Source organism: Elephantulus edwardii, unplaced genomic scaffold (assembly GCF_000299155.1).
Source record: "Elephantulus edwardii isolate Elephantulus edwardi_28Jun2011 unplaced genomic scaffold, EleEdw1.0 scaffold00139, whole genome shotgun sequence".
Classification (NCBI taxonomy): Eukaryota; Metazoa; Chordata; class Mammalia; order Macroscelidea; family Macroscelididae; genus Elephantulus; species Elephantulus edwardii.
The window spans coordinates 7,767,024-7,778,205 of NW_006399889.1; the positions used below are offsets into that span (position 1 = coordinate 7,767,024).

Sequence of the window (11,182 nt, forward strand, 5' to 3'; positions counted from 1 at the left end):
TTTAATACTTCGTGGATCATTTAATATTCTGCCTAAAGCATCCTTGATTATAGCAACTTGAGGTTGGAATTTGTTCTTCAGTTCCTTAAGCTTAAGAAATGCTGAACAAGTTTGGTGCTTTTGATTTTCCAACTCCAGCTCTTTGCACATTTCATCATAATATCTTGCTTTGTCACCCCATGCTGCCTTTTAGAATCTTCTGTTCAGCTCTTTAGTATCTTGAATTCTTCCTGGTGCTTTGCCTGCTCTGCACTCCAGTGCAATATTCAGAGTTTCTTCTGACATCCATTTTGATCTTTTCCCCCCTCTTCTGTCTTTGTAATGACTGTCTGCACTCTTCCTGGATGATACATTTGACATCCTCCCACAACTCATTAGGTCTTTGCTAATTAGTGTTCAGGGCCTCAAACCTGTTCCTGAGATGGTTCTGAAATTCAGGTGGGATGAAATCAAAGTCATATTTTGGTTCCTGTGGATTCAGTTGAAAATTACTGGTTGAAGAGGCTGTATATATCTGGACCCATAGTTGTGTTCTTTGTGGCACAGAGAAAGAAATTAGGGAATAAGGCCTGTGATTTACTGCATGGGGATTAGCATAAAACTGGGAAATCATTATTGGCTGTGTGATTTTAGGCAAGTTATTTACCTTTTTGTAGTCTTCATTTCCATACTTACTATAGGAGCACAGTCCTTATAAACTCTATAGATCATAGGTCTGCTCTGAAGCACAGATGAGGCTGCCTGAGACAGAACTGACTTGAAATCAACTGGTTGGTTATTTATAGGTACACCTCCCTCATAGAATAAAAACATAAAAATCCCCAAAGCAACCCAGCCTATTGACACCAAGTCAATTCCATATCACAGCCATGCTACAGGCCTCAGAGGAACTGTTCCCTGGGTTATTTCAAAAGTTGTGTTTATGGAAGAAGAATGCTATAGCTTTCTCTCCTGAAGCTGATTGGTCAAATCACCAACATTTTTGTTAATAGTAGCCAACTGCTTAATCACCGCACCACCAGCATTTCTTGGAGAAAACCTATAATTTGTATTTATTCTGTTGGCCTAGTGGTAAGAAATTGCACTGCCAACTCAAAGGCACACGTTTCAAATACTCCGGCTAGCTCCCCTACAAGAGTAAGATTGGCAATCTCTGTGTGTACAATTTACAGTCTTTGAAAAATCAACTGAAAGGGTAGTCAGTTCTGACTCAGTGGTACATAACAATGGTGTCCTTACAGAATACTACACACATATGTACCTACTAACTCATTATGCATAATGAACATACATAATTGCTGTTCTAAATGCTTTATCATATTTGGAAAACTTTAGTTGATCAGTATATATGCTGACAATGTTATATTATTTTCCTATCTAAAATAATGACAAAAATTCCTTCTATCAAAAAGCTTTATTATCCTACATGTTTTCCCCTGGTTCTAGTGGCCTAGTGGCTGGAGAGTTGTGCTACCAACCCAAAGGCTGCATCTCTGGAGGTTTGAATTCATCAGAAAAAGATGGGAAATCTTCTCCTGTGACATTTATAACCTCAAAAAACCACAGTAGGATCAGCCTTGAGTCAGTGCCGATCAGACAAGGGGAGTTGGAGAGTGATAGGAAAGAGCGAGATGTGTTTCTTCAGAATAAATTAGATTTATGTAATGAGAAAAGAATATGAAATACAAAAAGTACTTAACACAGTGACTCTGGTGCCATAGTGTGTCACATGTCAGGCTTCTAACCTAGGATCATCAGTTCAAATCCACCAGTCACTCTGCTAGAAAGCTGAGACAACCTCCTTTTGTAAATATTTACGGCCTTGGAAACTCAATGGAAAGGTTCCCATGGTATTGAATTTTGGATTAGTACTACAATGCTTCTCTGGTGGCCTAGAGGCAGGAAGCTGTGCTGCAATTCCAAAGGCACGTGGTTCAAGGCCACCAGCTGCTCCACAGGAGAAGGATGGATAATCTCCTCCCATGCGGGACAGCTATGGGTCGGTTCCAACTCTATGGTACACAACAACAGCTACCATACTGCAGAAGGCCAAGGACTTTAGTCTTCAATGTAGATTGCATCTCAACATCAAGAAAACAAAGATTCTTACCCTTGGATCAACTGGCAGCGTACTGCTAGATAGACAGAAGATTGAGGTTGCTAACAGTTTCATCTTGCTCAGGTCTACAATCGATACTCTATTTTATTTTTACATTTTTTTTTCTACTTTATTGTTGTTATTAGGTGCGCTAGAGTTGACTTCAACTCATACTGACCTAATAAACAACAGATGTAAACCTTGTGTTATCCTGCCTCATCCTCACAATCACCATTATGTTTAAGTCTGTTATTGTGGTCGCTGTGTCATGCATCTTCTTGAGGATCTCCCTCTCTTTTGCTGACACTCTATCTTTTCCAGCATGTTTGTTCCCCCCCAAGGAGTGGCCCCTCCTGACAACAAGTCCAAAGTATGCGAGACAAAATGTCATCATCTTTGTCTTTATAGAACACTGGTTAACTTCTTCTAAGACAAATGTGTTTGTTCTTTTGAGTCTGTGACATATTGAATACTCTTCTCTAACACTAAAACTAAGTGGCATCAGTTCTTCTTAGGTCTTCCTTTTTCATTGTCCAACATTTAAGGAATGTTGAAACAATTGAAAATATCATAGTTTGCATTCAAGTACAACTCAGTGTTTACCCATCCTTCTCCTGTGGAGCAGCTGGTGGCCTTGAACCAGGTGCCTTTGGAATTGCAGCACAGCTTCTTGCCACTAGGCCACCAGAGAATCATGGTAATACTAATCCAAAACTCAGTACCATCAAGTTCATTCCAACTCATGGGGACCTTTCCATTGAGTTTTCAAGGTCACAAATATTTACAAAACAAGTTTGTCTCAGCTTTCTAGCAGAGTGACTGGTAATTTGAACTGATAACTGAAGTTAGTAGCCCAACATTTAACACACTATGGCACCAGAGTCACTATGTTAAGTTCTTTTTGTATTGGATATTAAGACTTTTCTCATTATATAAATCGAATTGATTCTGGAAGAACACATCTCTCTCTTTCTCTCTCTCTTATCTATCACTCTCCAACACCCACCCACCCCCCACCCCGCCCTGACCAGCCCTGACTCAAGGCTGATCCTACTGTGGTTTTTTGAAGTTATAAATTTCACAGGAGAAGATTGCCTATTTTTCTTCCATGGAGCCTCTGATGAATTCAGACCTCCAGAGAGGCACAGTCTTTGGCTTAGTAGCACAACTCCCTACCCACCAGGCCACTTTCTCTTTAGACCTTTGCATAGGGCCTTGATAGCAAATTTTTCCAGTGCAATAGGTCTTTTGATTTCTCAACTGGTGTTACCAAGCATTTTCATTGTGGATCCAAGTAAAATTAAATTGTTGGAATCAGCAGTCAGGAAATCAAAAGGTGAGTTGTTCTGGGAAAGTCTAGTGTCAGGGACCTCTTCAGAGTGTTAAGGAACAATAATGTCAGTCTAGAGGCTATAGCGTGCTTGAACCAAGCCATGCTCTTCTCAATTACTTGCTATACATCTAAGAAGTGGGAAATGACTAATGATGAGAGAAGAATTGATGGCTTTGGGTTGTGGTGCTGGTGATGATTATTGAAAATACCATGAACTGCCAAGAAAACAAACAGATCTGTCTTACGGTGAAACCAGGTTGCTCTTTGGAGACAAGGATTGTGAGGCTCCATCTCACATAATTTGGGCATGTTGCCAGGAAGAAACAGTTTTGGAGAACATAATATTTGGAAGGGTAGAGAGTCAGCACAGAAGAGGAAGACCCTGGACATGATAGATTGACACAGTGACTATGACAATGGGGGCAGGTGTATCAAAGACAGTGAGATTGGTTCAAGATAGGGCAGGATATTGGTTCAAGATATTGTGCATAGGGTCTTTATGAGTTGTAGTTGAGGTGATGGCACATAACAATCACAACCACAACCATTAGTTTAGGGAACTCAGATGGTTTAGCAATAAGAGTTGTACTGTGAACTCAAAGACATGAGGTTCAAATCCATCTGCTGCTCCAAGGGAGAAAGATGGACAATCTTTCCCCATGTGCGATTAACTGCCTCTGAACCCACTGGAGTGTCAGCTCTAGGGTTCTGACTTGACAATACATAACCACCACCACCATAAGTTTGAGTTTAGGAGATTATTTCTTACAAAGAATGAATGTATGACACTTCTGTTTCCAAATTACTCAGTTCTTTAGGTTTGGTACCAGTTTCTGACAATTGTTAACAATCCCTCAGTTTCTCCATGGGTTACTTAGGGGACAGAGAAGGGCAACTGAGGTTTTGGTGGTGAAGTTAAACTGTGTCCCTCTGCTTTCTAAGTTCTCCTCCCCCTGCAGCTGAGTCAGGCGGGCGTGGAATCTGCCTGGCTCTGTGCAGAATGTGATTAATGTTTTGCTTTGGATGTGGATGACATTTGTTTCTTCCTGGCTAAGACGGTATGTACCAGCTGTTACTCAGTGGGTTGCACAGCAGACATGGAATTAGAACTCCAGAAACTTCCACTTTGGAGGAGGATAGATGGAATGAGATTGTAGTAAATTATACCAAGCATGGAACTCAGCACCAGCGTGCCTACAGTGTGAGGTGGTGTTGCTGTATAATAAATATGTTCCTTTGATCCTATGAGAATACTCAAGGACACTTGATGTCTATGTAGGTACACAGATTCTGCTCTGTTCAAAGTCCCAGCCACAACCCTTGTGTCTGTCTTTTTTCTCATTTTCTCACCATGGTACTCCAAATACTTTCTTCTTCTATGTCATCTTCTCAGATTTTAAGATCACAGTGATCTACCTGTGGTTTGTGAAGACAACATGGTCTCCAGACATACATCTTATTAATGTGCTCAGATTATGGAAGAGATAACCTGTATTTGCTCAATTATTCCATTTCCACACTTAAGCACTCCTTATTGTGCTAGATGGTGAGATATAACCTTGGACAAGAGACAGAAAGCAATAAATAAGCAAACAAAGCAATTTTAGAATATGAATTCTATGAAAATAATAAAAATAGTGTTTTTCTGGATTTGCACAGACTATCACAGTAGTCCAAGTGACTGTTGGGTATTTGATATGTGACTAGTTCAAATTGAAATATCTGGAAAGTGTACAATCACACCAGATTTGGAAGACTTAGTACAACAAAAGATGTCTCACTGACAATGAAAAAAAATTATTGTATATTGAAATGATCATGTTTTAGATGTATACAATTAAATAAAATATGTTATTTTAATTCCACTCTTTTTATTTTTATATATGTGGCTCTAAATAATTACTATTGAGTTGATGCTAACTCATAGATAAAATTAGATTTACATGCAGGGATTCCATATGTATCAGAATAGAACTATGCTATAAACTTGATTTTTCAGAAGTGTACCAGATCAGAGAGTTGGACAATGACTAAGGAGGATAGAAGGAGAACTGATGACTTTGAGCTGTGGTGCTGGAGAAGAGTATTGAGGGTACCATGGACTGCTAGGAAAACAGACAGATTCATCCTGGAAAGGGTTAAACTGGGTGACTCCCTGGAGGCAAGGATTCTGAGGCTCCGTCTAACACACTTTGGACATGTTATAAGGAGGGACCAGTCCTTGGAGAGGGCCATCATGCTTGGGAGGGTGGAGGGACAGCACAGGGGGAGAAGACCCTCTCTGAGGTGGATTGATTCAGTGACTGGGGTAATCGGGATGGGTGTGTCAGAGGCCATGCGATTGGCATAGGACAGAGCAGAGTTTAGGCCTGTTGTACTTAGGGTCACTAAGAGTCACAAGAGACTTGACGGCACATAACAATAACAGCCAGACCTTTCTTCTGAGGAACTTCTGGGTTGTCTCAATTCTCTAATACTTCTGTTAGCAGAAGAATGTCTTAACTATTTGTACCATAGATACTATAATGAGGCTTTTAGAGAATTTTAAACGGCACATGTGGTTCACATCTGTAGGTTGCTTTATATTCTATGGACAGTGGTAATTTTCTTGTATAATGAGCAGGAAGGATTCTAGAAAGTGAGACCTGAGAAATGAGAAAAACAAGGAGACCTAAAAGATGATGGGAAAGAATTTGGGAGAACTGACAGAAAAAACATAAGCATAGATATTTAGTGAGAGGTAGAATTTTCCCCAAGATATGGTTTGGGAAAAAGTACAGACAGACTTCTCCTAGGAGGTAAGGATGCTTCTTCTCACACGTTATTAAGAGAGGGTATTTCCTGGAAAGGGGCATCATGCTTAGAAAAGTGAAGGGTCAATGAAAGAGAGGAAGACCTTCAACAAGATGGAATGAAATGGTAACTGTAGCAATGAGATCAAGGGTATCAGCGATAGTGAGGATGGCACAGGATACTTCAGAAATGGTGTTCACATTGTGGCTGTGAGTCATCCTTGACTTGACAGCACCAAACAACAAGACCATGAAAAAAATTCAGTGAGAAATTCATTGAAATTCATGAGAAAAATTCAAAGAGTTTAAGTGTTATATCAAATATCATGGGGCATCCCTTTAAAAGCCAGAGTGGCTAGTTTTATTCATGACAACAAATGTGCAACGTGTGGGCATTGTAATTAGAGACAGAGTGACTACATATAGGGGAAATATATCATCAGTGCATAACACTCCAAACATGATTGCATTATTTGAATTGGGCTATTGAACCTGACTTCTCCTTGGAGACTTCTCTTGGACTGCCGAGAGAACAAACAGGTCAGTCTTGGAGAGGGTGGAAACGATGCTCCTTCGAGGCAAGGATTTTAACTCTGTGTTTCATATACCTTGGGCATATTTGTCAGGAGAAAGCAGTCCTTGAAGAAAGACATCATGCTTGAAAGGATGAAGGGTCAGCACAGAAGAGGAAGACCCTGGATGAGATGGATTGATACAGTTACTGTGGCAATGGGCTCAGGTGTGTGCAGGTGTGTGAGAGATGGTGAAGTTGGCTCAGGATAGGGCAAGGTTCAGAGTCATTGTTGATAGGGTTGGTACAAGTCTTAGTTCACTTGATGGCACCTAACAACAACAACAACAACAACAACAACAACAACAACAACAACATTAAAAAAGTGAGCCTGTCTAAAAGGAGCTTTGTTGGTGCAGTGAATTAAGCATTTAACTGCTCCCCAAAAGGTCAGTGATAAGGCAATCTGCTTCTACAAATGTATGAAGCCTTGGAAACTCCATGAGACAGCTCTACTCTATCTGACAGGCCTAATTGGGATTGAAACAAAATTGACGGCAATGCCTACCTTTTCCTCACTATTTATATAAAATAAGAGCTATGATAAAACGAGTGGTTTTTAGTGTTTAGGGTCTACTTGCTAAACTTTCTATTCTATGTGTTTTGGATCTTTGCTTTTTTTTGAACAGTGCTTTGAACCAGATGCTCTGTTACTAATAGCTGGAGGAGATTTTGAAGATCAGCTCAGAGAGGACATGTTCCAGAGAGTGTCTCTTCTCCTCCTCTATTACATTATTCATCAGGAAGAGATCTGCTCTTCAAAGCTCAACATGAGTAATAAAGAGTATAAATTTTACCTACACAGCCTTCTCAGCCTCAGAAAGAATGAAGACTCTTATTTCCTTTCAACTAATGAAACAGAAGACATCTTGACTTTCACCAGGCACTACTTTAACACTTCCAGGAGCCAGGTAAGGATTGTGGTGCTGCTTTCCGGCTCTGCTCCTGTCATGCAGAGCCACATCTTATTGCAGTAATTTATTTATTCCTAAAACATTCACAACCTTCTGAGAGGTAAGTATTTGTGGTTTTTAGTTCGAGGATGTGAAGTGACATAGTTTAAAGTTCTCAGTCTAACAGTGGACATGTAATAATTCACTATTAGGAGTCCCTGGGTGGCATAGGTAGTTAAGTTCTTTACTACTGACCAAAATGTTGGGAGTTTGAATCCATCAGGACACACTTGGGGAAAATAAGCCACACCATGCAATCTCTTTTCAAAGGTCACACAGACTTTGAAGACTATAGGAGTACCATTCTACTCCAACACATATGAGGTTGCCATGTGTCAGAGTCAACACAGTAGAAGCTAGTTTAATTTATGTTTCACATGCACCTGACTGTTGACCCAAAGGTTGGTGGTTGAACCCCATAGGAGAAAGACCTCCTTAAATATGATATTCCAGAAACCTTGTGAGGCAGTAATATACTATCACATGAGCTAGCTATGAGTAAAAAGTCAATACAATACTACACAAAAATAATAAGTCAGATGAGTTTTGGTCAGAAGTTTAATGGTAGGTGGATAGACAGGCCCTACAAGAAATTCCACCTTCTTCTGGGTTTCCCTCAACACTGACGTCACTATGACTCGAGGCTTTCTGATCTTGTTCCAAGGACTGAGCCCAAGTGGCAGAAACAAAGCTTACAGAAAGTATTCGTCATGACAGTCAGCATTAGAGTACATCCCTTTTGTGGCTTTGGATTCCTGTGACATGTTCAGGGCCCCCGCTGTGAGGAGACACGTACATGGTCTTTTACTACCTTCATTGCCCCTTCGGCAGGTGCTGGCCTTTGCCTTACCTGCTTGCTACCTAGTTTTCAGTAAGAAACTTCAGCATAAATATGGATGAACATAAGAAAGACTTTCAAAAAATTAAGCCACCTTTTTTTGAAGAATTAATCAATGAGCCCATTCACATTTTGAAGAGTACAGAGAAAAAGGATTTGTTTCTCTGGAGTTCATGGAAATGAATAGATGAATTTGATTCTTATTCTCAAGTCTGGCTTTTGGGAGCAAAACTGTATCGAAGCAATCATGCTGAGATTTAACAGCCAGCAAACATATTCTCTAATTTGCTTTTGGCAGAGCAAATGGAAAAGTAGTTTGCTAAGGATTTTGCAAATATCACTTCTGTACTCCTTATCCTTTGGATATCGACATTGGTCGTAGTTGTTATAATTTTTATTTTTAATTTTGAAAATATGATTCCTCCTTTATGGAATTTATAACCCTGGTAGCACAGTGGTTTAACACTGCCTCTTATCCAAAATGTCAGTGATTTCAACCTACCAACCTTTCTATGGAAGATAGTTGTGCTTCTGAAAAGATTTAAAGACTTGGAAACCCAATATGACAGTTTGGTTCTGTTCTCTCTAATCACAGTGAGCTAGAAGCGACCTGATAACAACAGGTTTGGGTTTGGTTTTCACAGAATTCTGTTTTCTCCTCAAATAAGAAGGTGTAGCCACATATCATTTTACCTCAAGTTAGTCTTGGAATGGAATCCCAGCCCTTAAAAGCTGACAGTGTGTGCATAGTCGACCCGGCTTTCTGGTCACTCAACACATGCTGCACATACCTGGCTTCTGAGTGTTTGTGAGATGAAACAGCCCCTGAACAGTAGAAAATAATTCAACATTATTGTGTAGAACTACTTTATGTGTCGATTCATCCCACAAGAATTTTACTCTTGAAGCCCTATCCTTTTGCTAGGCCTCAGACCAGTTATCGACTGGAAGATACTATTGCTAGTTCTTGGAAGGGTCCTTTCCCACAATCACCTGAGCTAGCCTTCTCCTTGGAAGTCAGTCAATCCTGACTCCTGTGAGAGATGCATTGGACCTCTCTGGAGGCTACAGCTGCTTCAGGCCAGAGAGTGTGAGGTTACTGAAGACACTGACATTCAGACCCACCACCATCAGCACGTCCAGGTCCTGACCTGCACATGACTCAGTCAAGTTGTACATCTATGACAGATAATTCTCAATCAACTCCAGAAGAGATCTGCTTTAAACCATCATACCCTAAAGTGGCCAGTCTCCTTAATTGCCCAGAATATAAGCATCTTTCCATTATATCCTTCTCTTTCCTCCAAATAGTTCTTGAATTACCATCAAGAAAATTATTTTGGATGATATTAATGATATTTTTTGATAGTTTCTGCATTCTGTTGGAAGGATCATCTTTCACTGGAATTGCACGAATACGGATCTCCTCCAGTTGATTGAGTTCTGTGTGGTGCTTTACCTTTCTGACTCGAGCTCTTATGGGTCCTACCCCTCATTCTCTGTGCTGCTTGCTGTCTCCAAGATACAGAAACAGGATGCCTCCACATGTTGTAAGGAGAATGGCATCTACTTTAGGAAAGGAAATATGGCTGGAATTGTCCATAATTGTCCGTGATACCTGGAGGATGTTATTTTTTTTTATAACTTACATCAAAGCATATATTTCTAAGAGGGACATGCTTATTTAATGCTATTGATTATTGGAATACATTGTTTTTATCTGTGGAGTGTCTATTTACTCTTCCAAATATGTCTGAATTTTGGTATCTGACTCCTTTAAATTTCTCTTCATACTACAGTTGTAACTATGTTCTTGCCAACAATAACAAATTTTAAAAGAAAAAAATCCAACAGGTATTGTTCATACATCTGTTGTTCTGTGTGACAAGAATGTAATATGGACAAAGGACTTCTCTTGATCCATTTTCCTACTTTGTCCATTTCTTATTTTTTATTTTTTCTTTCTTCTTGCTATTCTTAGGGGCTGTCAATTCTAGTACAACTCATAGTGACCCTATGATCAACAAATCTGAGCCCTGTTCTATACTGTGCCATCTTAATTTTTAGCACCATTATATTTTAGTTCTCAATTCTGTACTGGGTATGAAAAAGGAGAATTGATGCCTTTGAGCTGTGGTGCTGGAGAAGAGTATTAAATATACTGTGGACTGCTAGGAAAACAAAAACAGGTTTGTCCTAGAGAAGGTGAGAATAGGCTGCTCCTTGGAGGCAAGGATTCTGAAGCTTCATTCTGACATACTTTGGACATGTTGCAATGAGGGACCAGTCCTTGGAAAGGGACATCATGCTTGGAAGGGTAGAGGGACAGTGCAGGAGAGAAAGACCCTCGATGAGATGGATTGATTCAGTGACTGGAGTAATGGGGACATATAAGATAGGCACAGGATAGAGCAGGGTTCAGGGTTGTTGTATATAGGGTCACTATCTCTGGAGACTAAGGTGTGCCTGATACAGGCCATGGTTTTTGCAATCACTTGTTATACATCAGAGAGTTGGACAATGACTGGGGAGGATAGAAGGAGAATTGACGCCTTTGAGCTGTGGTGCTGGAGAAGAGTATTGAATGTACCATGGAC

The 11,182-nt window shown here is 40.1% G+C and overlaps 1 protein-coding gene across 3 annotated transcripts in view; it reads left to right on the plus strand.

The window, feature by feature from the left end:
• SLC39A12 (solute carrier family 39 (zinc transporter), member 12) overlaps positions 1-11,182 on the plus strand; it is a 136,341-nt gene that overhangs the window by 11,073 nt on the left and 114,086 nt on the right. For all 3 annotated transcript variants that reach the window (XM_006894302.1, XM_006894303.1, XM_006894304.1), the window contains exon 2: positions 7,424-7,705. In XM_006894302.1, coding sequence (XP_006894364.1) covers positions 7,424-7,705 — 282 coding nt within the window. The remainder of the gene's footprint in view (positions 1-7,423; positions 7,706-11,182) is intronic.